Raw genomic sequence first — 26,983 nt, 5'->3', positions numbered from 1 at the left:
ACTGCATGTCATTTACTGTTTTGGTGGTTCAGGGATCGCTGTCCCTTTAAGGATTACGGCGTTTCATGACGTCAGAGCCCATGCGGGATTTGTTTACCTGCAGCGCGTTTTGATTTCCGGCTTTTCTCTTTGACTAAATAAACGAGTCACACCACTGTGTGCCTCAACGTGCGAAATTGTATCTTTCACTTATTGCAATTTCCACACAGATTTGTTTTGACGCAATTGCGATTCAGCCTACGCATAGCATGGTCTGGCTCGAGTCCTCAGCCCCAACGTAATCGTGAGCTGTCTCCCCGGCAATGGAATCGCTACAATATTGCAATCTAGGGAGGGGGCGTCGCTAACGTGTACGCTTGTATTACAGTCAACGAAGATAATATGTTTATCAAAATACTCATTTTAATGAAGGCACGATGGAAAATGTAATTGAGTAAAGAGTGGAATTCTAAATCAAATATTTACTAGAGTAAGAGTAAAATTACAGACTTAAAAAAGGAACGTGAAAAGTACTTTTTATCCGAAAAAATTACTTTTTTACTCATTTGCGTTACTTGTAACGCGTTACTACCCACCCCTGCATATTACCATATCAACTACAAGTGCGGTCCGTTTGGCACAGCCACCTCCTCTCTGGAGGCACGGATAAGGACACTGATAAAGACGCTGTGTACCGTTGAGTCACACATGCTGTCGGGGTCGTATCCTGGTACCGCTCGAGGCGGGACTTGGATCCAGGACTTGCTGGGGATCTTGGCCGCGCCGTTCAGGTTAAGCGGCAGGGCCTTCTCTGGTATGATGTTCAGCAGCAGGGTAGACACCACCTACAGCACATGCACAACAGGGTTTCATTGCTACTGTTAAACACACACATAAACACACGTCTATGCTCAACATATTCCTGTTTGGTTGTGATGGGACTACCACAAACAGGCCTTTTGGTTCCGAGGCTAAAAGAGAACCACTTGTTGTCAGTTTAGTTATGTTCCTCCAATTGTACCAAAGTCAGGAGGCTGCAATAGACCTGACATTTCCCAACAATAGTTCACTTACACAAGGGGAGGAGTTCTGTGTCTTTTGAACACATACCACCAACTTATGATCATGAATACAGAAACTGGCTGAGGACGTGAGAGCATGCCTGGTAAGGAACACCAGAGGCCAGGAGGGGATGTGTTTACACCGTAAACCCCCCCTACCAGGCCCTCCGGTTGGCCCAGAGCGTGCCGCTGTGTGGACCCGGGCGCCCGTGTACCTGCTTCCCGGTCCACAGCTGCTGGGGCTTGACGACGGTGGGCGGCAGCAGCCGGACGCGGCCCCAGCGGTCCGTCAGGCCCCGGTACACCAGGGCCGTGTAGTGGTCCCGGGTGAAGAAGCAGCCGCGCAGCGTCATCCTGGTGCCGGAGACCATGTGGTCCTGGATGAGCCCCGCCAAGGGCTTACCGTCCTGGGGAGAGAGAAAGCACGCGGGTGTGAGCACGGCCGGAGGCACGTGGCTGGGATCGCCCGGACACCAGCTTGACGTACCGGGATGTCAGAATATAAATGTCAAAAGGGGGAGGGACATGCTTTTCTTCTTAGACACTGACAGGTTACTGATGCTCAACAACTTTATAGCATTGTTTTTTTTTCATATGATACAATGGACAGCACATACACGTACACCTGAGTGATAGTTCTACAGGTAAAATACCCGTTTGCATATTGTGCATATTGGTTGTTTGATTTGTGGTTTTATAGTTATTAGTAGATATTATTGTGTGGCGCTCCGTCAATCACCATGTATTGCTATGATTAACTGTTGAGACCCTTTTGTTTCTACCCCAATGTCTGTCTGTCTGTCTGTCTGTCTGTGTTTGTCACCTTGGGCACCAGGTACTGCTGGTCTGTGCTGATCAGTGTGTAGGCCTCTGCGCGGGCCAGCTCAGTCTGGGGGAAGTGGGCGTTCATCTCGTCGCCGTCGAAATCGGCGTTGTAGGCTTTGCAGTTGGCGTAGTGGAGCCTGAGCACCTGCAGCACCACGACACCACAGGTTGGACGTTAGCATGCCGTCATGATCATCACTCGCGCCCCATATGGGTTACACTCCATTAACGATCAAAGCAGGGCGCGGTCGACTCGCCTTCTCCCCGGGCAGGATGCGGGCGCGGTGCGACTGGATGGAGGGCCTGTGCAGCGTGGGCTGGCGGTTCAGCAGCATGACGTCCCCGTTCTTGATGTGGCGGTTCACCTGCAGCGAGAGACACGACACGAGGGTTACCATCGCGCCTCGTTAAGACGACCAACAAACTGTGTGTGTGTGTGTGTGTGTGTGTGTGCGTGTGCGTGTGCGTGTCCGTCGTACGATCTTCATGGCCATCTTCTGGCGGCCGGGGCAGGGAGTCAGCAGCTGCTTGGCCACGGCCTCGCGCTGCGTGGCGTCCGAGGGGGACAGGATGGTCTTGCTGCCGTCCCTCGTTGATGACGGCCACGGCGCCGGGGTGCACGTCGGGCCCGTTGAGCACCGCCTGCCGCAGCTCCTTCACGTTCCAGGGCGTGACGGGCTGAGGGTAGGTGAGCTTCGTGGCGAACACCTGGGGAGCACAGAGGTCAGCGGAGGGGGGAAGGTTAACCGAGCCGAATCTGATTGGTCGAGCAGGGGGAACGGGCACGGTGTTTTGTTTGTTCAGCCGGATACGAGGTAAACAAACCCGGTGTGACTTCTCGATTATTCAGCAGTGCATTTTTTGATGACTTGCCATCTTCTTTTTCCTTTTACTTTATGTTTATTTATTTATATAGCAATTTTTTTCATTCAAGTGCATTTGGGATTTGAGGTGCTATACTGCCCCCTGGTGGTGGGAGCCGGGACTGAGCACACAGGAAGTGGTGTCCCCTTTGCTGCAGCGGTTCTGAGCATCGTCAGACCCTGGATATCGACCCAGTTAACGAAATGCTGCTCTGTAGCATGAACTGAAGTATTTAGGGATGCATTAAGCCTTGTGAGTTAATGTATAGCGTGTCTGGTCCTTAGCTTTTGTCCTGATAAATGGGTGTCAGAAGATGCAGAAGAGACCCACACAATCCATCCTGATTCATGGGTCAATCAGTCTGGTACTGGTGGTGAATGTGACGGGGACGGAGGTCCGAGAGCGACGTACCATCGGTAGTCCGATCTCGTTGGTCCCGATGTACATGTCGGGACAGATGACCGACCGCGCCGCGAAATCCACTCGCTTGCCCATCATGTGCTTCCGGAAAAGTCCCTCCTTCTTCTCCAGGAGCTGAATCAGGGGACAGGAGATGAAGAACAAGCTTTAGAAATTTAAAAAAGTGGTTTTGTTGGGCTGCACTCTGTTGTTTGTCCTTATGGTGTGGTGGAGATGCCTCGTACACCACCCGCACAAGTTGCTCTTGTGACTATCGCTTGTAGCACTTACAGTGTTTCCGTAGGACTTTGTGAGTCATTGGCTATTCATTGAAATTATTAACTACATTAGCCTCTTCAGCAACAAACAACACAACTTTACATTGTATTGCACACACAGCAAGACCTTGCAATGCATAAGAATAATATCTTCTATTAAGATTAAAAGAAATCCATTTCTTCTAAGATTTTATACTCATACTATGAAAGGTGACCTTCGGTGACTTGAAAGTCGCCTCTAAATTAAATGTATTATCATTATTAGAAATTGGTGACCGGATTAAAGAAGCAATGTAATCAAGTGTTTGTTGAAGAACGTTTAAATATCAACATTAAAATGACCAACGTGTTACAAATACAAAGAAAACATCTCTTTACAGGCGCAGCCATTTTGGGTGTTGCGCCCTACGGCCAACCTCACTGAACACGCTTGACTCTCAGAATCCCGAGTGGGACCGTCCAAAAGGGGGCGTGCCTCGGTGAAATGCCGAAAAGAAGGCTGGGAGATCTCACACTTTGCAACTGGTGCACGACGCATCTCGAACACACCATTACAAATGGAACACGCTTATAGTTGATGTGTCGACAGCATGACGACTGATACCTGTTTGATCCCAGGGAACTTCTCCTGGGTGATCTTGTCCAGTTCGCTGTCGAACACGATGTTGACGTAGGTCTGCAGCCGGATCCACACGCAGTACAGCTTCTCGGTCAGGGTCTGACCCTGGACCCCCTCCAGGAGGGCCAGGTCGCGGGCCTTTTCCTCCACCTCCACCGCCGTGACACCCCCCAGCGCCTTGTTTTAACGAGGAAACAGAGGAAAGGTTCTTGCATAGTAACAACATAGCACGATTTGAAGAAACACAAGATGTCCGTCCACACACACACACACACACACACACAATCTATTTTTTAGGTAACAATGTAAAATGAATTTGTCCCTGCTCAATAAACTTGCTCACCGGGTCTGCCCCCTTTTCCTCTTTTTCCCCCGCCATGAGGGTGAGGATCTGCTGGATGATCCTGCACTGCTTCAGGACCAGCTGCAGGTTCACCGTCTGCCCGTTGGTGAAGAGGCGGTCGCCCAGGCGATTCAGCGGCCGGTACCTGTGAGGTCGAACAAGGCGTGAGTCTCCCACCACCCAGGGGAACCCAGAGGCGATGACATTAGAGGGCCGGAATATAAACTAGGAGGCGGGTTAATCCGTGAGGATCTCTGAGTAGAGCCGCTGCTCCTATGCTTGGAAAGGAGTCAGTTGAGGGGGTTCATCTGGTAAGGATGCCCACTGGGCGCCTCCCTTGGGAGGGGTTCCAGGCCCGACCAGTGGGGAGGAGACCTGGTGGAAGACCCAGGACTAGGTGAATAGACGGTGGGAACGCCCGGAATCCCCCCTGTTAGTGCTGATTAATGCGGCCCGGGAAAGGGGAGTCTGGGACCCCTACGACCTCGGATAAGTGGTTTGGAAGATGAGGATGGAGATGGTTCAGTTACGATGCCAACCCTGGGGAAAACGACCCCGTCTTGCCAGGTGATCCTTAGTTTCCTCCGCTCTTCCCCAGACTAGTACCTTTGGACGACTCAAAAGGTGTGTGGGGGTGGATGGGTCCTCACTTGCAAGGAGGAGTCACCAAGATGTCCAGGAAGAAAAGTTCAGGGTTGAATTCAGCCTGTAGCTCCAGCTCAGGCCCGTGGTCCAGACCCAGAAACAGATTCTTCAGGAAGAAACCTGGAAAAGACATAAAGAAAACTCTTATAATGAGGTGGGTGTGGTTTTGGAATTTGTGTTTTGGAATGAGGCGTTTTGGAATTTGTTCGCGTTCTTCAGGCTCCCTAAATGTCGACCGATCAGGTCACGGCCAGAGTGTAGTCAGGCCGGGACCATGGATATTTTATTCTATTTCCTACTTAGTAGTAAATACTTGGTATTTGAGGAGACACTGGAATCTCAATGCCATCAATGACTGCTGCTGCATGTTTGTTGTGCATTTGACAAAATAAAATAACTTGGAACTTGACCCACGGCTAATGAAATGCTGCCATGAAGCATGACCCGAGGTCTTTCGATTATTGTGCTGCCCATAATTGTATCTGGTTCCCTGTATAATTTGGGGAGGCCGAGGGGAAAGAGATGCACCGATGGGACACGTCAGCTCACCTTCCTTCTCCCATAGCTTGACGAGATGCTCCTTGGCGATCACAGGGGTCATGTAGCCCTTCTTCCCAGCCATGAGGTCCTCTAGTGGGGCAGAAAACCATCACAAGCGTTAGATGACTCTCAGGACCATGGGTGACGCGCGCGCGCACGCACGCGCGCACGCACGCGCACACGCACACGCACACGCACACACACACACACACACAGAGTTTATGCGTTTCTCACCCTCTCCGTTCTCCTGATCCTGGGTCGTCGACGCCATCGTCACGATCAGCTTGGAATTGTATTCCCGGCGCACGGTGGACCGCCCGCAGCTACGCCACAAACACACCAGAGATCCATCACTCTTCACATGAACAGGCTAAGCAACACGTCATCCAATCCCAAACCCAACACCATCTGGGACACCCACAATGAGGAGGTAGCATTGTGGCATCATAAAGTCAAGTCCGGCTTATGACACTTAGAGGATTCTTCCAGGGTGGGATTGCATCACACACTTAATGCAGACTTTCAGACTAGACAGGCTTGGAGGAACATTCACATGCCGGTTGCCATCTTACTTGCAGTTTGGACATTTACGGCCATTCATGAAGACTTTCCAAAATCGCTCAATAAGACCGCGCCTCCTTTCCACTGTGTGTTTAATCTAAAAAGAGAACAAGCACAAACGGCCCGTACATTAGAAGCTGGAGGATATACAAAAACATAAGCTGGTTATTAGAGGCATTTAAGGTGGAGGTGTTTGTGCCGACCTGTTGGCTCTGTTTTGTATCATCAACTTTGGTACCGATGAGCGCCTTTGTGTGTTCAGCCAGTGTCTCTTGGATGTCCATCCCAGAGGCCTGGAGATTACGGTCAAGGAGCTAGGAGGCACACACGCACACGCACACACACACACACACACACACACACACACACACTGAATACTTTCAAAAGAGTCAACCCGAACCAAAAACAATTGTACACACACATTGTTAAAATGTAAGAATACCGAAAGGAAAGTGATGATCCCAGACATTGATATGAACTGAATAAAACGCCCCCCGCGACCCGAGCCCGGATAAGCGGACGAAGATGCGATGAATAAAACGCTGTGCACGCACTACATATCCACCATAGACCTGCGCACCCACGAGAGACCCAGTTCAGGCCCACACAGCCACTACAGACCCGCAGGCGCCCACACACCTGGTTGAGGACGTGTTCCACCTCGTAGACCTCCGGCCCGAAGCCGTGGTCCAGTAGCTTGAGCTGGCTCAGCAGCAGGTGGACGGCGCTGCGGGGGCAGGTGAGCATGTGACAGCGCAGGCAGGATCCCCGCACCAGTAGGAACAGGGTCTGGGTGGGGGGGGGGGGGGGGGGGGGAGGAGGATCCAGGGAACGATGAGTGGCAGGCTTATGAGACCGTGGCGGGACTGGCAACGTTACCATGGTGACCATCTCTGGTTTTGCAGAGCTTTGCAAAAAAAAAATGACACTAAACCGATACAACTTTGAAATATGTTACCATTAAGAAGGTAAACTAGAAGCATCACGCTAATGCGCCTGTCTGACGGGTTTATACAGACTGAAGAAGGATGACAGTGTGTGTGTGTGTGTGTGTGCGTGCGTGCGTGTGTGTGTACACTTACATCAAACAACATGGGGTTGTAGACAGGTAGTGGTAGGTCGACATGCCCAAAGTGTCCGGGGCAAGTCTGTGCGTTCTGACAGCAGGTGGCACACACCTGAAAATAAAATGACACAAGTCAGAGAGAGCGATATTACTGCGGCATAAAGACCCTAACAGCATTAGATACAGACTGTTTATTCATGTGCACTAACACGGATGGATGCATGCGGAGCGAGGGGGAAATAAACCACATTTTACCAGGAGCTGCTCTTGACACATCTTTAGTGGATGCAGCATCAAATCTTTCTTTGTAATGCCTGATATTGGGAAAATACAACGCTATTTCCAGAGCTGTATTTGTTTTTCTGTCTTTTTCATATCTATGTCGTAGCTTAAAAACGCACAATGTATTCACATCCTAGCTTTTTAACAAGCAATGTATCCACAACGTCGTAGCATTTAAACAAACACTGTATGTACCTCATGTTGATTACTTGTGTTATTTGGTCTCAACCCACCCCCTCCAATATAGGATTTATTATAATCCATGTATAGATTTTTATCATCTATATAACTCACAACGTTTGGCCCAAACAAATGTTAAATGAGGAAATGAATGATAGTTTGTTTAAAATGGATGAACTTCATATAACTTTAGTTCTAACTGATGTGGAAACATTAGCTAGGGCAAACTTTATCCTTATGCTAGTCAGGGAAATTAATGGATATTGGATATGTCCAAATGAACTATCGAATCAACTACCCATGGTCCAGTTAATACACACATCTGAAAGAAAAGCCGAGCATATACCTGGACGTTTACACATAGAGATGTTAACCCATTCATATATTTAAAATATGCATCGCTGTCCTTTGCAATGAGTGTAGTTACCGATACCACAACTCCTAGTAATCTGGATGGTTTTCTTTTGGTTTTGTCCCCCTAGTTACGCATACATATCTTCTGGGATGTTACCATTCAAACACGCACACGCAAGTGTCACGATCAAGTGTGTTTCTTCCATATACCCAGCACATTATTGACTCTGGCCATGCGAGAAGTCACTTGCATTTTCACTGGACATTAGTGAGCATCTGATCCCATGAGTGACAGATGACACTCCATGGTTGTTGTGCCAATATACAAACCAGTATGCCGAATAAATCCTTCAATAGGCCTTCATCCGGAATGTGTGTTGCCATCAATGCGCCCAGAATGCATTGGACACCAGTATTTGTAGCTGTGTGGTTGTAGTTAGGTCCCCCAGTAAACATTTAAAACATCTCTCATTGCCACAATGCAACAATGATACACCACAAACTGAACAGAGATGGGAGTTCACCTCTTTATTGTCTGAAGGCCCCATGGACAGATCATAGAGACCGTTGACTGAGACATTTCCAAGATTGTCGAAGAACACCAAGTTAGTGATCGCCTTCACACTCAGCTTCCTGATCAGGAGAGAGAACAGATGGAATAGTTAAAAGAGCATGCATGTATAACTCATACTCAATTACCCAATGTAGATGTATGCTTGAATTCAAAGCTAGTAGCCAAGCACTTGCATAACAATCTTAATGAGATTGCTAAATTAAAAAACACACACACACACACACACACACACACACACACACACACACACACACACACACACACACACACACACACACACACACACACACACACACTTAATAAATTATGGTGACAACTTTTCCAACAGCATCCAATGCATAGGAATAGATATACACTAATATCACTAAAGTTAAACCTCCGTGACGTGTCGTCTGTTGTTTTTAAAACGTATTGACTTGACAATGTTTTGACTGCTTTCTTTTCACATGTTTCGAAGTTAGCTCACGGCTAAGGAGCCACAGCTCACCGTATCTCCTCGGCGCTGTACAGGCCGAAGGAGAGGCTCTCCAGCCGCCTCCACGGCACGTCGCTCCGCAGCAGCATTTCGGTAAAAGATGATACAAGTCAAAGTTCTCCTGGTTCACATCCCGGTCCAGAACTCCGCGGCGCCACACGTTGAGAACACGTGGGGACTTCAGGGAACAACCACTTCGCTCCCGTGTGGTGGGGAGGTCTCCGTATTTTTATTGGGACAGGATAACTGTCTATCTGACATGTTTGTTTTACATTTAAACCCAACGATATTTTGTCAATCTATGTATTTAGCTTTAACGCAAAAAAGTTATAATTGAGTTCAAAACAACAAAATATAATTGATCGTCCCCCTATACAGCTGTCATGGTGTCTCCCTCCCACAATGCACCAGGTCTGTCAAAAAACATGGCGGCGTCCGGAAGGCATGCAGGGCATTACATCAACAAGAACAGTAGATCTCTACTAAATCACTTGGATAAGTTGTTGGGACAAAGGTAGGAGTTTGGTATATGTATATTTTAAATTATACCATAAAGTCTTTATTTGAGGGGCTTTAGTGCATGCATCCTGAGTTTTGAGGTCTGTCTGTTCAGGACAGCTGCACTGAGCGTCCTGGGCGGAGGTCAAATGATGATAACACTTGCACACAAACGAGCCATTAATGAGCTAATTCTGGATATCAAATACGCGTTTGGTATCATCGTAGGAAAAAGTGTTATTAATTCAGTAAATTATGATCCATGTTAATGGGCCTTGTCAAAACAGTAAAGAACATGTCATAATCTTCTCATCTTCTCTCAGAGCATTCTGCTGTAACGTTACTTACTCTGTGCCTCTTCCTTTGGTTTCAGAGGGTTTGCTTTGAGTTCAGTTTTACGACAGCAAACAGCCACTCTTCAAAACGGTAAACCTGGTGTTGGATTTTTAAATCATAGTAGCACAATTTATCTACAACAGTGTTTTAGTTTAGATATAGCAGATATACAAATTGTAATCACCAACGCAACCTTTCCTCTGCTACCCCAGATTCTACAGAGGCTATTGTCATTCCGAGAAAGAAAACATGGTTTGAATGATCCTATTTTTCATAATGACAAATAACATCTGGAATTGAACACAAGACATGACCATAACAATTTAACATTGCACATAATGTGACTAGCCCTATTAATGTTTTGTTACAGGGGAAAGGAAGCTGTGCTGGAGGCTCTGGCTTCCACTGTCAACCGGGTGAGAATTCACTGCGGTTCACCTCCTGGGATGTTTTGTAAATGCATAATACACATGGATGTGTAATAATCTCTGTCTCCTGTAGGACCCGACAGCATACCACTACCAGTTCCAGGATGACCCTTACTTATCGCCAAGGACCTCTGCGGAGTCTGTACGTCTCTCACACAACCTCTGACCCTTTTTCCTAATCTCGTTCTGCAGTGATAGATTACATTAAAACAACAACAACAAAAGCAGTACAGAAATATAGAAAAAATAGTTTTCAGAATCATTGTGACCCTAGTAAGCCTTCCAACATAATTCAAGAGGATCACAGGGGATATACGTGAGCCCTGTCCAACACACTTCTGTCTCTCTGCGCTCCACAGAAGCTGTACTCCATGTCCCAGGAGTCGGGGAGAGCTGCGGCCAAGTACTTTGTCGATATGTATCCCAAATACTTCACAAAGGACTTTGCTGAGCCGCATATTCCGGTGAGATAGATCTGTCTAAATCGACATGCACACGGTGGTGTCACTTCTCTATCCGACAACAGACCAATTTATTTGCATTACCAATCCATTTTCAGCCAGATGGATTATCTTGCACACACACACACACACACACACACACACACACACACACACACACACACACACACACCTTTAAAAACAAGTTGTATGAAAGAATTAGTGCACATCCTTCTGTTCCAAAAAGCTACTTCCCTTATTCAGCGTATATTATAAATTATTTCACAGTAGAAAAAGGGGGAGTATATTGTACATCACACGATTATACGAGGTGAGGCATTTAAAAAAATGTGTCTGTGTTTGTGCAGTGTCTGATGCCGGCCAGCGTGGCACTGAGTCTGGAGGAGGTGAGCGAGGAGGCGCTGAGGGAGAGGATCGGCCTGCGCAAAGTAGGAGCTGCTGTGGAGATGTACGATCAACTCGTGCAAGCTGGTAAGGAAAACACACACTCACTCACTCACTCACTCACTCACTCACTCACTCACTCACACACTCACTCTCTCTCTCTCTCTCTCTCTCTCTCTCTCTCTCTCTCTCTCTCTCTCTCTCTCTCTCTCTCTCTCTCTCTCTCTCTCTCTCTCTCTCTCTCTCTCTCTCTCTCTCTCTCTCACACTGACAGAAGTCGACTCATGTAAGACAAGATAACTCGGCATCATTCCTCTGATTGGCAGGCACCCCGATCTCCGAGCAAATGACCTATGACCTGTTGGACCTGATCTGCTTCTACGGGGACCGAGAGCCGGCCCAGGAGGGGGAGCCAGAGGCCGATCAGACGGTGAGATCACTGCTCAACAAAACACACTTTGTAGTAGTCAAGTCAATAAAGGGTTGTTCCACCCTAAGCCGTTGAATATGCTAAATTCTAAAATAACAAATGAGTTTTAGAGCCACGGTAGTTTTGTTTTTCGCTAAGGGGCGTTACTGTAGCAGCTATACTTAATCAAAGCCACAATTGCATTCTGGGAAACATGTAGCCCAAACTTTGTTGTGGTGTCCATCTAGGGATGCTAAGTACACCTTTCACACACACATTGGGCTGGTTTTTACGTATGGAAATTTGGAACAACCCTTCACACCGACGTCGGTGTCTGTACGGACTTGTCATTTGCTTAAAATTTGTAAAATGGGTTTGTGTGTCCAGGAAGCGTCCGCGGAGGAGCTGAGGAGGAAGAGAGGGCGGCTCCACCGTGCGTCTGACACCCTGCGGGGCGTGTGGCGGGAGAACAACAACGCGGAGCGGCTGTTCCGCCTGCTGCCGGAGAGAGACGCGCGGTGCTACTCGGCCGTCATCAGGGGCATGGTCAAAGTATGCCCTGCTCGCTCTGCCCGTGCATCGACGCTATGAACGACCGCTCACTGCGCTTATCAGGGGGAGTTGGACGCTGTAGGTCATTTTATCGTTATTTAATAAGCCAGGCACATTGGAACCTGGCTTCCCAGAGATAGTCAGGGTCCTTCATTTCGTGAGACCGTCTAGGTCTATAGGACCAATATGGAAAACAATTGCAGACCAGCCAAGTCCAGACTGATATTCATTGCCGAACGCAAACTTGATTATCTTTATGGTATTACGAGGCTTACGGTACATGGAAGAGCATACTGGCGCAGACCAAATTACCTCTGAACCTTAATCACTAATATTTTACAGTAGGGAATAACCTAGAACTAAATCGGCTACAATAAATGTTTTTGCTGTTGTGTGACTAAAGACAAGACCGTCATCTGTTAAAGACACACCTTTAAAGGGACACTGTGTAAAAATTACTCCCAACTAGTGGTACAATTGTATATTGCATTCAAACTAATAGTGCTCGCTTTTTCAAAAACTACGGTGGGCAGTATGTGCCAAGAAGCTGTGTCATGACATCCAATACTACCTCATCGAGTCATTCCAGTGAGGATGAGGTTCGTTATTTCAAACAAATTTCAAACTGCAGTGAATCATTAGTGTAAGCTAATGATGTATGAGTAATTACTCCTCGAGCAAGATAGTGAATTATTTCAGTCATCATTCAAGCTGGCTCAGAGTGAAAACGCGTTTGCATTTCCTGTACCACGTAGTGCTTTTTGTCCCTCTCGGCCGTTCATAGACCGGAAGAACATGGAAGCCTCCATGAAGCATACCCGTCCTATGTTACTACATATTAATTATTCTTCGCTCAGGAGGATAAGTGAGATTTTTGGCAGAGATAATTTTACACCAATGAGGACTTATTTATGAATGAATACGTTGATTTGAGGTAATAAATGACTTAAAATGTTACACAGTGTCCCTTTAAGCGGGTAGACCTGCTGTGATGGAGTTGCAATCCCAGATGCTCTAGGCTGCCACAGAGTCAAACCAAGTTCAACCAGGCCAGTATAGTATAATGGTAACAGGCCACTGGACATCGGCCTAAATGGCCCGGGGAGCTAGATCAAATAAGCCTAGAGATTGCAGATTCATCTAGTTCCTAAACTAACCTAATTCATCATTAAGGGGATATTCAGAGATAAAAAAAATGATGAAGGGTTTTGAATATCTCACCAAGTATTGTGGTAATCAACCTACCATTGCAGTATTACTAGCAGATTCTGTATGGGAAGAACGCAGAGGAAGGAACTCTTCCAGTTGTCTGTGCTGCATCTGCCATTTACTGGTTCAATATATGTTCAAGAATAGATTGCTATGAATTTTTTATGGTATCCAGAATAGAACACGCCACGTTCTGTTACTGGTATCCAGCATAGCGCCGTGTCATTGTGGGAGGCAGGGATGCAGTGATGATGGCTGCCAACATCAAGCAGAGAGCAGGATACACTGTGCTTTGCCACAATACGATTTAATAAGCTCTTTCAATCGTTGGGTTCCATCTGTTTCTAACAGAAAGGTTGTCACAACATTGTTTATGAATTGCTGAAGGACATCTGATTTGATTCGTCTTTTGCCCGTTTAAGGACTTAACGTGTGTGTGTGTGTGTGTGTGTGTGTGTGTGTGTGTGTGTGTGTGTGTGTGTGTGTGTGTGTGTGTGTGTGTGTGTGTGTGTGTGTGTGTGTGTGTGTGTGTGTGTGTGTGTGTGTGTGTGTGTGTGTGTGTGTGTCCACAGCATGGAGCTTTCGCCAAGGCGTTTGATATGTACACAGACATGCTGAACAACAGGCTGACTGGTAAGTAGGGGTGTGCACGGGTACACATGTAACCGGTTAGTAAATCATAACCGTTTAGGAAAAATCCGTAAACGAAAACCGTAAAAAATAAATAATAATCACCGCGCCATTGTTTCAATGGGAATCGCGACGGTCTATACTTTCAACATAAAGTTTACATATTTATAATTCGAAATTCGTCCCAGCCTTTATACCACGGATACTCTAGGGTCTATATCATATAACCGCGTTGTCTGATTACAGTTTAATTATTTTTTTTACAATTGACCAGCTCTCGTTTTGAAGAATAATCACCACGCCATTCGTTTCAATGGGAATAGCGATGGTCTATACTTCCAAAATAAAGTGTGCTTATTTGTAATTCGAAATTCGTCCCAGCCTCTATATTTTTTTGTAACCGTTCACACCCCTACTGGTAAGAGATACCTGTACCCTGTCAGAAGAATCAGATTCCTTCTCATTACTGCTCCCTTTGTCCTGTATGTGAACTGCAGCCTGCTCTGTCAACTGAGGCAATAACAATCATGAACTAATGTTTGTTTAAATTATAAATAAACATTTTGAAAGAGCAGACATTTTTACCATTATCCGTGCGTAGGCATAACAACTTTCTTTCTTCTGGCAAAACTGTCTGGTTCAAACATAGCACATCAGCCACTGATTTACGCGACAGAGAGAGTCGCGGATGGGCCAAGTTTTAAGTTAAATTACGTCCTATCCATATATTGGCAATTTAAAGTGATGTATGCATTTTAGAATCCTATACGTAGGAAAAAATAGTCTGTTGTGTTACATGGTATCATATATCACCAAATGGCGTTATACCTTCATTGTATTTGGGTTAAGCCTTAGCCATTGCCTGACGTAACTTATTATCCGTCTTGCTAAAGAATAAATCAAAACAAACATTCAAGTAAGTCTATTTTTAAGAGTATCATCTCTCATGCTGTTTGCATTCTCCCACAGCTGACGTGGATATCTTCAACGCGCTGATCCTGGCCGTTCCAGAAATGAGGGAGGCCTACACAGAGAAGGTGGACTTCATCACGGTGAGGGGCGTCTCGGGAGACGCAGTCAGAGCTGTGGGGATGTACATCAGAATGCATCATGGGAGTTTGTGTTGGCGATACTCCGCCATATGGAGATGACTCAAGATGGCCTCTGATGGGAAATCCTTTCACAATTTATTGCTCAGATTCAGAGTTTATTTTATTCACATAGAAGCAGCAATATAATATGATGATAGCAAAGTAAGTAAAATAAGTAGCAGCATCAATAAATGATCACAATGTTATAAATAAATGAAAAGTAGGTAAATAAGTAGACACCAAAAAAGTGATAATAAGTAATGAGCCTAAAGTAAAGTGTACTAAACATATCAAAATTAAAATCCTATCAGCACAAAACTAACATTCCATGTCATTGCCATGTAATGTTGCGATGTACAAGCCATGTATAATCAACAAGCTCATTATTTTATTGTTTTCATCGTTACAAATGAGGAAAAGGATAATGTTTCACATGAGATGTGCTGTTGGGTAATTAGCCAGTTTACTTCTCTTCGTCTGCAATGCGTCTATATCAGGAATGGAACAGTTAAAGTAAAACATCCGAGCCGTTCGGTTCGCTAGTGATGGTTTGCTGGTCACGGTTTGGACCCCTAAACCATGATATGAACCAAACCGTTAATCCTGGGAACCGTTCGACCCCTCGTCACTATGTGACTCGTCCTGGTGTCTTATACACGGAGCAAGTCAAGCCGTGCAGATCCTTGAAGAAACCCAAGCTTCAATTCTCATTGAGTGTCAGCATTGTCCCAATCAGAAATGAGAAGTAGTTCCAGCGACAGATGAATCAGGTTTTTTTCTGATATTTATTTGGGCAGACAGGCTGAGCAATTATTCAAAATCACATTTCAAGTCCCTTTTGTCTCACAATGGGTCTGTATTTCTCGAACTACGGTTCCTGAGTAGAGTCTGATTGTTCGTGCTCACAAGTGATGAATGGAGACCTCCTCCTGAGTCCTGATAGGAGGGTTATGGATTGATCAACGCTCTGTCTTGTCTCCACAGGATCTGCTGAACCAAATGAACCAGCAGAAGGTGCAGCCCAACCTGCAGACATTCAACAACGTTCTCAAAGTCCTGCGGCGATGCGGAGCCCTGGCCAAGTCCATCTCTCTGCAAACGCTCAGCGAGATGAAGGCTCTGGGCATAGGTCTGTTTCCTCAATTACTAACAGGATGTAGAAGGGATCCCTGTAACGACGACCCCCCCGTGAAAACGCTTTGTTCGACCAGAGTTCAAACAGATTATCTACTTTTAGTTTCAACATTATTTTCAATTTTGACCCAGTTTGACGCTGCCGGACGCAGTTCGGCCAACAGCTTTGTTTGTTCTAAAACTAATGGGATCTTGACAGCCACTGCTTTCTTCTTGTCTGAACCTTTGAGTTGTGTGTTGAAAGCGCTGAGCTCCCATCTGTTGGCTCATGACACTCGTCTGGACATCTCAGCGAGTTACATAGATTCAGAGTATATTTTATTATATCTCTTGGCCTACAAGTACACAAGAGTAAACTTATTGGGCTTGGTTCCTAAACAGTCTCTCTGGACATCTCAGCTCTGTAACATATTTAACACCCGCCCGTCTCTGGTCTGTGATGTATGACCCAGAGATCCAAGTACCTCCTGGTGACATTTGATATCCAGCCTTTCATGGTAATTCAATCTCCAGCGTGGACCATTCTGTGTTCAATATTGTGTTCTACAAGCAAGTGATGTGTGGGCGAGAGACGCTGTGTCTTTACTGCCACTTGCCATGCTGATGTTGTGTAATGCTGTGTCATCATGCCGTCTCTCCCTCTCTCTCTCTCTCTCTCTAGCCCCTAGTCTTGCATCCTTCAACCACCTCCTGGCAATCTTCTATAAAGGAGGTAATATGAGCCTCATGAATCCAGTCACTAGTGTATTTCTGCTCAGTGCGTGGGTGTGTATCCTGTGATGGGGGTATGAATGGGCTCTTCTTTGTTTTTCTGAACAGGATCCGCTGCCGATTATCCGACTGATATTCTTCAGGAACTGTTGTCAGAAATAGAAACCACTAGCTTCACCTGCCAAGACCCTGAAGACGGTGTGTGTGTGTGTGTGTGTGTGTGTGTGTGTGTGTGTGTGTGTGTGTGTGTGTGTGTGTGTGTGTGTGTGTGTGTGTGTGTGTGTGTGTGTGTGTGTGTGTGTGTGTGTGTGTGTGTGTGTGTGTACAATCTTATGTAGAATCTTCATGAGTCTGTAATTCAAATTCTCTGTATTATTTTCTATCCACAGTCTGGTTCTTCTCAAGTGCAATGAAAATAGTAAGTTGATTTGCTCAGCCTCATCCATCTTACCGTTCCTTCAGTCCTAAAGTTCTGACCAACTCCCCTGTTCTACCTTCTCTTTGCAACCACCAGTGCTTGGAAACCAAAGACATGAAGCTGGGCTACAAAGTTCACAGTTTGGTGGGAGTGGGGGACAACTGGAGGCTGTTGGGAGACTCGTACCAGCAGGGCATGTTCTAGTAAGCACCACTGAATCACTCCCTGAGGCCGAGGGGGTAAAACACGTCTCCAGAGCGGGTTCTCAGGGACCCACTCTGAAACCACAGGAGCAACACGTGCCCAGCTGTGACCGTATATCTTCTCTTCTTCCAGCTACCGCTTCTTCAGCCTGCTCTGCCTGATGGAGCACGTGGACGTGGTGCTGAAGTGGTACCACCAGCTCATGCCCTCGGTCAGTATGCTGGAGGGTTGACAGTAGGGCTTTGACTTTTGCCCAAAAATCATATTCAAAGTTTGTTTGTTTATTAATATTAATATTCGAATATATTCGAGTATTTATTAATCATATTTTGACCATTAAATGCCTTCAGTAAGACCTGTATTGGGCGTTGCGAGGTTTGTTTACCGCGTTGCTATGGTTACCGGCCTTGCGTGTTCCAACGGTTTATTCGGTTTCTGCTGTAGTGTGTATGGTAATGCACCATGCTGCGGGGAGCTGTTACAGTCATATGTGATGGTCGTTCCTTTCTGGATGACCACCACACATCAAAGAACAAAATTGATGCTTAGAGAAATTCAACGGGGAAATCAATCTGTAATATCAGCAGGAAAACGTTTGGTTATTGCAGTTACACAATTAGGCGAGTATTTAAGATCCCAATTCTCCCGTTGGAAAGGAGATGTGCGTTGTTTTCACCCTTTAGTTTCTCTTAAATATTGTGGACTGTAAACGATGGGGTAGCTGGTGTAAAAGGCCTTCATCATAGAGGTGTTATGGAGGGTTCATTTGAGCCTCGGTCAGACACCGCGTTCGACCCGATCCCTTGTCATCCTTTCGGGGAAAGCGTTGCAGAAGACTCTGTGAGGGGAGGGTCCATGTGCCAGACCCGGCGTTCCGTCGAAGCCGAACGGACGTGACTCTATCCTAGCGTCGCGCGCGCTGGATCTCATGACGTCCATTACAGGCGCTGCAGTTCCTAAAGACCCTGGGCTAACCGAAGGAGCCGCGACCGTTACCCCCTCTGTGATGAAGGCCTGTTGCCGCGCAACGCGGAGGCCTTCAGCGTATTGTGATGGTGTCTCTCCCCCCGTCTGCCTCCAGCTGTACTACCCCAACCCCCAGGGGATGAGGGACCTGCTGCAGGCGCTGGACACGGAGAGCCGCCTGGAGCTGCTGCCCTCCATATGGAAAGGTAAGAGAGAGAGACACACACACACACACACACACACACACACACACACACACACACACACACACACACACACACACACACACACACACACACACACACACACACACACACACACACACACACACACACACACACACACACACACACACTCACACACCAACACACACACACACTCACACACCAACACACACACACCATCACACACCAACACACACACACCATCACACACCAACACACACACACCATCACACACACACACCATCACACACACACCATCACACACACACACACACACACACAAACCCCAATACACACAATGCACCCCAACACACAGTGCTACCATGCCCCTGACGGTCCGCCTGTCTGTCCGGCTCAGATGTGAAGACTCTGGGTCACGATAACAAGTCTGATTTGGTGGAGGAGCTGCTGTCCCTCATGGCCAGAGAGAAACACAGTCCAGAGGTCAGTAGGGCTTGGTTCTCTCCTTCAGCAGTCCCGGCTGCACATGTCTTAACAGCAGCGTCCCATGAGGCATTGTTCAAGCGTGGATACAATTCAACCTTGAACAGAGTTTAAATTAAATCTTCACTTATCCTCCTGTTTTTATGTTCAACCGAAGTGTAATCTCTGTAATGTGAATGAAATGTCCTGTGAGCCAGTCCAGGGAATCCAGCGAGTAGCTTATCAGTAGTTGGGCATTTCAGTACACGGTACTTCCTGCTGCGTGTATCTTCATCTTTAGTTTACATCCGTCTCTCTCTGGTCAGCGGCGCTCGTCTGAACTCTTTTTCTGGTGATGCCTGCAGGTCCAGGAGTCGTTTGCCGACTGCGCTCTGGACATAAAGGCGGCGTTCGACGTGGACCGCCGTAAGCCCAGCCTGGAGTGGAGCCCCTTGGCCCTCGGCCACGTCACCACCCTCCTACTGCGGGCCGGCAGGATACCCCAGGCCTGGTGAGGGGGGGGAGGGGGAGAGGGGGAGAGGCCTGGCCCAGACCTGGTGTCTGGGGAGCCAAATGCTCCCTGAATTCAAACCACAGAGCCACACGTTTGCTATTTCTGATTGGGTGGTAGGGCTGCTCGATTATGGGAAAAATCATAATCACGATTATTTTGGTCAATATTGAAATCACGATTAATCAAACGATTAGTTTTGAGTTTGAAGACATGTTGTGTTTATTCAGCGTGTCTCTCCCGAAAAAAACTTTGGAACTAAGAACTTTGAAATTTCGCCTTAAAAAAATACACAAAATGGTCAAAAAGAAAATGTTCTAAAATAATACAAAGATGTGTATCCAGCTGTTCTGCCCTTTCAAAAAAAAAAAAAAAAATGTGATTAATCGCCCAGCCCTATTGGGTGGTACAGTTAAGTGAGGTCTCTTGTTGTAGTTGTGGCGGTGTTTGATGATACCGGGGTTTGATCGTAGTACAGGATTACAGATGGTCATCTACCACGAGGAGATGGGAACTGTTCTTTGCTCTGGGGCATGAACTAAACCTGCTGTACTTTGTTTCTTCCTCCCCTCTCTTCATCCATGTCTGGTCTGTGTCTGTCCGTCTGTAGGGAAATGATGCAGCTCTTCAAGTCCAAGAACAGAATCCCCTCGTAAGTGTTGTGTGGTATGAGGATAACGGCCAAGGGGATGTTCAGTAGCGGCATTGTTTATTTTATTGTCCGGGGTTTCAGCTTCTTGACGTTGGAAGCGACATGCTAACCTAAGCTGATAGGTATGGGTATGTTGCTACAGCCCTGCCTCTGTGACGTTTGTGACCCGCTTCCTTTCCTCCTCTTCTTCTTTAGTGAGGCGCTGCTGGAGGACTTCCTGTCCCAGTGCTCCGGCGCCCCCACCACGGCGGTGGAGCTGGTGAAGCTGTCTGCGGCCTTCTGTTTGCCCGCCACACCCCAACGGGCCCAGCGGGTGCTGCTGGAGTTTGACCTGACGGAGGACCAGAGGTCAGCAGGTCACATTGCAAATCTGACGAGAACTCAAACTGATTACTGGAATTACTGGAATAAGTATTACCAGTTAAACACTCTGCTAAAATAGGTTCTCAACGGAGTACATCACAATACAAACGCAATACCATGGATCACAAAATCTTCTGAGGCATCAAACCTGGGAAATCTTCTCTGTAAATCTTTTTATTGAGCTCAAAAGTGATGCAGCTTTAACTATCGAACTCCAGCCACTAGAAGCTGCTAATCGAACAACGTAAACAGTGCAGCTTTAAGTGACACGTTGTGAGAGTGTCTTACAACGTCAAAAGCTTTTGACAATGTTGTTTTTAACTCTTAGAAGCATTATAAATCTTTAAGCGGGAACATCACTGTTTTATATACATGCCTATAAATACTTCAATTTAACTTTTAATGTTCATTAATAATGAATGAGATGGGTTAATGATATGATGCAGTTTTTACGAACTGCAATGAGTGTAAGTGTGTTAGTCCAAAGACCAACAACGGCATCTGAATACAAAGTGATTAAGGGGTAATTGTTCCTCATTTAGAGTCCCCTGTGAGATGTACTGCTTCTGTCTCCCTCCCAGGACAACGCTGTCTGAGCTTGAGTCCTCGTGGGACCACAACGAATGAAGCCATTCTGCATGGCTGCAACCAGACCAACCAGGGTTTCCACTCAGTAGTACAATCTATGTTTCTGTTCCTGTTCCTAGACATATTTAACCCACCAATGACGACAATAAAGTAAGATGTTTAGACATAATTTGACTGTTTGTGGGTTTTCCTTTTCCATCAAAGATTGTTGACGATTCGTCAATGGATGAGTGGGAGCTACACGCCTAAATGAAGAGGAACTCTTTGGCACAGCAGCACTTAAACGATTCATAAACTCCATTCGCCTTTGGCTTAAAACCATGAGTAAAATCAATCAGTATATGATAAATAAATGTCAGTGATAAACTAGACAAGTCGCTACGTGGTGCATTTTCTGAAGAAGATGTGTGGGTGCATGAGTCATCGTCGTGTGCGCACTCTTACCTGAGCGTGCTGACATGCTAATGCTAGCAAGGCCAATGAGCGAGCACGACGAGTTTACCAGCCTACCCAGTGGACTGGAGCAAATGTTGCTGATCCATCCAATCATCTAGGTTGACACTCCCACTTGGGATGTCACTGAAACGCAGGGAAATAAGCTGATTTTCAAATGGCTTGTGGCGGCTAATCCCACTGGTGGCATTATGTCACCCCTTTATTTAAATGGTGAAACCTGGACAAAAGGTAGGACTGTACTATCCAGAAAATATTCCTCCAAAACAGTGTTACCAAACCTGCACTGAGAATGGCCTGCCTATAGCCACAGATATATTATCAGGGCAGCACACAGTGGCTCTAACCGACAGCTTGCCTGTTTGTAAATAAATCTACTTCTGGAGCATTTAAACAGTGTGCAGACCCTCCTTTCGCTCATATTTTTATTTTTTTTATTTAACCAGGAGAAGTCTCATTGAGTTTAAATGACAGGCCAAGACAGGTGGTCAGTAGGACGAAGCAGCTTCACAAGCAGGACGTTACCAGGGGTCCCTCTGTGCTGCTGAGGAACTCTGCCCCTAGTGGGCGTAGAGACCGTTACCTGATCGGAGTCTCGTCCAGGTGTCTTCAGTCCTGCCTCCCTCAAGCGTTACAAAAAATGACAATGCAAGTGGCTATCTTGACCGTTTGTTGGATGTTTGTGACTCCACGTTTGATTACATTTTCATCTGATTTATGGATAGCTTAATGTATTGATTATTGATTTATGCCTTTGGTTCTCTGATTATACTGAATGGAGGCAATAAATGGCCAACTGAATTGCATTTCCCTGTCAATAACTCTTTTATTTGAGGCTCTTAAGCAGCCAACTCCTCCTGCACCATTATGCATAAGAAAACCAAACTTCAACCAGAGAAGATGGAGCTGCCCAGATTGTTTAATGTACATTTCAGAAGCAGTGTTTTAATGATGTTTTCATGATACAATTCTCTAATGGGTACTGTTCAAGAAAGATCAATATCCCAATGCCATGCAAGCACAAGAAAAAATAAATCTGCAGTTCATATATAGGCATCTGTCTGAAACGCATGTAGCATGTAATGTAATGCCAATTAATTGATTGGTTCAAAAGACGGGACACACCTAAATGAACCAATATTGCATTAGGACAGGGGTTAGCAACCACCGGTCCGCGGGCTGCTCCCAGGCTGAGGAGCATTGTGTACCAGGCTGCAGAGATTTAGAAATGAAGTCTGCCAAAATAAAATAATAAAAATAAATATTTTCTTTTCATGTTCATTGCATACTGTGAACAGATGATGAAAAAGCTCCAAGCATTACTTTTTTATTGGCTTGATGTTTACATTGTATAAAAGTCGTGTTTGACGAAGAGTTACCCTGTGGTCATAGCGGGACAAAACTTTTAGAGATCCTCCTACTTCCGGTCTACATATGCTAAATTCATTTGACAACAGGTGTTCAGGTTTGGAGGATTTTAGCACTTTAGTCCCATTCACTTTCCATATTAAATAATAATATTATAAATATTCAGTCTGCAATGGTTGGTTTCTAAAAGTAGATGTGCATTGCATTGATATGTGCCCAATCTTTTGCTATGGATTTGGTGTACATAGGCCCTACCTCAAACTGTAGGAGTAGATAATTAACAAAAATTGGCTGAACAAAAATAAGACAATTAAACAATAGTGTGGCTCATTTTGCAAACACACTTATTATATTCACTACTACATAGACTGAAAATATATATGTGTTTATGTTTGTATGAACCCGGTTAGAAGCAATGTCTTTAAAATTCTGCCAGCAGTCTCGTAGACTACAGGCAGCAGTTTTTCCACTGGTCTATATGTTCTCCATGTTTTATGTGTTCTTCATGCCTACCCACTACATGAGTTCATAATATTCCAAGACAGCTTCACGGATGTGTGCCCTCCTGATACTCTGAAACACCGATGCTAGCTTTTGTACAACATTTGTACCTGCGCTGCCTAAGGGGAATCAATGAACCAGAAAAATGTCCAATCCCTGGGATGCAATGTTTCAATTAATTAATAGAAAATATATTTTCAAGATATTAAATAAAAAGGTGAATATACTTCTCTGCTGAAGACTATGACTGAAACTGTACCTAATACATGGGTATGTTTTTTGCGTCAATGTGTGAGGCCTTATCTTGAACAGTCTTAAAACTATGTGTGAGGCAGCTTCGACCAAATAGCTGCTTTGTGTGTAGTCAAACGCCTGCCTGCCTTTATTTTTCATGCCTGTACAAGAGCACGTGTTGAAACCTTCAAGAAAAAGAATGCTTTTCCCAGCCAATCAGCAGCTAGATTGGCAGAACGACCAAATAAGGAAAAGCAGACAAAATAGGAGGGGGCCTGGAGGTGGGTGTGGTCTGCAGGCAGATCACTGTTCTTGCCCTGTAATGTTGGTCATACACCTGGATTGTTTGTTTATGTATTGTGTCTTGTGTGTACTAGCCAGAAACACAGGTGTGTCGCAGTCACACCTGGTTTATTATTTATATCATTTATATATTTATCATTTATATACCTAAATGTTTGCCTCCTTGGGTCGTGATAAGGGGACAAGATGTGTGAACTGGAATGGACTGGTTACAATAAGCCTGCTAAAAACCTGCTATTTGTCCAATGATAACACCCCTATAAGGAGGCTTCCATTTCCCAAAGGGCAGAATTGTTGTCCTTAAACCCACAACAGCACTAAAGCATTCCCGTTGTTTTGAAGCAGTCCTGTTGTTTTTGACCTGGGTCAACCTTATTGTTTTACTGCCGCCGGCTCACAAACACAGGACGTTACCTCATCTCCTCCATCACCTCCACTGAAATTTTGTGATTTTTAAATGACCCCAGGATGCACAAGTTTTTACCAAACAAAACACGCTGAACCTGTTGTGGGAGCTGGGCCGGGTTGATCTCAGTGTGTGGGAGAACAGGGGCGGCCTTTCTCAGCATTATACAGATATGTTTACACTGCAAATGATCTTTCCTGGAAGTTTTCTTTCATAAAGGATGTGATCAAATTACCGGTCCTTTTGAATCAAGTAACGGTCATCAGTCTCAGACACATGATTCCATTGAGGCCCTTATTAAGTTGTAGTTAGTCTGTAATCATGTACAATGATGATCATGATGTCTTTCTTTCGAATCGGGAAGTAACTCTCTATTTACCTGCTCCTGCGCATCAAAATCAATCATTGGCGATTCAGTAGCTCCTGTCAGGAGGGCTCCGCTGTGAGATGAATGGGAGGTCCAATCCTATTAAGAATTAACCGTTAGCAGAAAATACACGTACACACATACAGGCTTACACATGTACAGGCATAGCGACATGCAAAGGTTGGGACCCAGCTGTGTGTGTTTATTAGTAACTTTAGTCATGAGTTTAAGATTATTGCCCTCATCCTGCCAAAGGGCACAATAAACTATCTGTCTCTCTCACTTCCTCTCTGTTTCTGATTCCCTTTCCATCGCTCATTATCTGTCCGTCTCTCTCTCTCTCTCTGTACTCTCCCTCTGATTGATTATACACACACACACATTCACGGTCGCAAATACAGTCTTATTCCCATTCGTAACCGCATTAAACCGATATTTTACTCTAGGGCAGATAAACAACCAGCAAAGGTGAATCTGCTGACCTAGCGGCTGCCTTGTTGACATGCCCTGGATGTTATCACACGACACAGCTAAAAATGTTCAGGCCAAACACCCGCTTTGACCAAAAGCCAAGGTCTGCCCCTCGGGCTGCAGTCACACAGAACACTGAGTGTCTTGTTCGTCCTCTCCCTCGTGTGTGTAAGTGTTAGGTCTACACAGACCTAACACTAACTGTACTTTCTAGATGGCATGAGAGAAGTCAGAGCTGTTTGCTGTCTTAGTGCAATGTAACTCTGGACTAGGGTCAGGGTTAGGTTCAGGGTTAGGGTGAACGTTAGAGTTAGCTGTGTAGCCTGGGGGAGAGGTGGGCTGGAATCTGCACACAGCCAGGAATATTTCAAACGAAGGCTGTTTCTCCAAGGACTGAACTGCACGGCCAAGCAGGGCAAAGCATTGTCACAATACAATCCGTGTGTCTGTCTGCCCTCCTGCCTGCCTGCCTGTCTGCCAATTTTATTTTGTGGTTTGAGTTTTCATTGTTCAGAATTCAGATGGCATAGTTTTAACATTGTTGAGACTGTTCTGTTTTATTGTTGGCTGGTTCTCGCAATGCTGCTCGCTTCTGAACTTAATTGCAGCTTTTATTTCTGCAGACCACAGTAACGTCCTCGTGAGTCCATCCGTAAAACTTCCTGTAAAATGTGGTGAACCACAAGGGTCAGCTGTCGGAACTCTTCCTGTTTTATCTCTCCATGAAGTTCATTGGAAGTTTAGGGCCATGGTTCGTTCATCTCTCAGCCAATCACTGACAGGCTTTATGATCAATATACGGTGAAGGGTGACCCTGAATCCTGAAACTAAAGGTTACGCTGTATCAAATATATATACATATATATATATAGGGGTCAATCTATGCTGGGGTTTCAGTGGCAAATTAATTAGCTAACCTAATAAACATTTTAAGTTATTTTAATATAAAGAAAGAATGCCCCCCAAAAAAAACCTACAATACAGATGCAATCATTGCTCTACAAGAAGGATAAAGCAGAAAACTAACGGGCATACCTTTTAATTCCAGTACATACATAGCATAAGAATCTCGCCACACAGATATTGTATCTTTCTCTCTCCCCGCCCAAACAGAGAGAAGGTACAGAGGAGGTTGGATGGGGATACACATGGAGAAATACCAGGAGGGATGACAGGAAGAGATAGGTTGGGAAAGGGAGGGAGAGGAAGGAATCTAAACATGCAGGGACCGGTAGCAGAATCAACCATTCACCACACGGTTCTTCCCTTAAAACGCTCATTGACAGAACTGGGCAATCCGTACAGTTATCAACAACGTAATGTAGGCCTACGTTTAATACACACTATGATGTAGATTTAAAGTGAACGGCGTTTATGCATCTGAGAAACAGTACAACAAAATGAGAGAGCTGTTGTATAAGTTCCTAAGTGCTATCAGGGTATTGATCAGCAGTGGATCGGCTCGCTACATGTTTGTCTAGGGTCGGTCCCCTGGCTGTGTGAAAGAAAGCTTGCAGCTTCAGACGTTTGCTGCTATTTCTCGTTTAAGCCTCTTGAGCAGCACTATGAGAAGGGCTTTCTACATAGACTAGAAGTCCTAGAACATGTGGCACAATCGTAGGCCTACTATAAATTGTAAGCTG

General features: G+C 45.7%; 2 protein-coding genes across 2 annotated transcripts in view; one reads left to right on the top strand and one right to left on the bottom strand.

The window, feature by feature from the left end:
* Window positions 1–9,285, bottom strand: part of polr1a (RNA polymerase I subunit A) — a 38,581-nt gene extending 29,296 nt beyond the window's left edge. Inside the window, 18 exon segments of the mRNA XM_060062108.1 lie at window positions 675–824; window positions 1,256–1,447; window positions 1,864–2,010; window positions 2,123–2,230; window positions 2,345–2,452; window positions 2,454–2,573; window positions 3,141–3,263; window positions 4,011–4,202; window positions 4,369–4,513; window positions 5,019–5,133; window positions 5,563–5,643; window positions 5,788–5,876; window positions 6,126–6,211; window positions 6,318–6,428; window positions 6,754–6,903; window positions 7,197–7,292; window positions 8,521–8,629; window positions 9,058–9,285. Of these exon segments, the coding sequence (XP_059918091.1) occupies window positions 675–824; window positions 1,256–1,447; window positions 1,864–2,010; window positions 2,123–2,230; window positions 2,345–2,452; window positions 2,454–2,573; window positions 3,141–3,263; window positions 4,011–4,202; window positions 4,369–4,513; window positions 5,019–5,133; window positions 5,563–5,643; window positions 5,788–5,876; window positions 6,126–6,211; window positions 6,318–6,428; window positions 6,754–6,903; window positions 7,197–7,292; window positions 8,521–8,629; window positions 9,058–9,134 (2,199 nt within the window). The 5' untranslated portion in view covers window positions 9,135–9,285.
* Window positions 9,286–9,415: 130 nt separating this feature from the next.
* On the top strand, window positions 9,416–21,406 carry ptcd3 (pentatricopeptide repeat domain 3). Its single transcript, XM_060062113.1, has 23 exons — window positions 9,416–9,559; window positions 9,917–9,969; window positions 10,092–10,131; window positions 10,250–10,295; window positions 10,381–10,449; window positions 10,667–10,771; window positions 11,116–11,239; window positions 11,479–11,582; window positions 11,949–12,113; window positions 13,895–13,955; window positions 14,922–15,004; window positions 16,028–16,172; window positions 16,839–16,889; window positions 16,997–17,086; window positions 17,278–17,306; window positions 17,403–17,509; window positions 17,643–17,721; window positions 18,592–18,682; window positions 19,059–19,144; window positions 19,489–19,634; window positions 20,245–20,286; window positions 20,482–20,634; window positions 21,231–21,406. Exons 1-23 carry the CDS (start codon window positions 9,429–9,431, stop codon window positions 21,274–21,276), a joined length of 2,046 nt encoding a protein of 681 aa, XP_059918096.1. The 5' UTR covers window positions 9,416–9,428; the 3' UTR covers window positions 21,277–21,406.
* The last annotated feature ends 5,577 nt before the right edge of the window (window positions 21,407–26,983 follow it).

This window comes from Gadus macrocephalus, chromosome 10, assembly GCF_031168955.1.
Source record: "Gadus macrocephalus chromosome 10, ASM3116895v1".
Lineage (NCBI taxonomy): Eukaryota > Metazoa > Chordata > Actinopteri > Gadiformes > Gadidae > Gadus > Gadus macrocephalus.
Note: the sequence above shows the minus strand (reverse complement) of the source record. Positions and strands in the feature narration are given on the sequence as shown.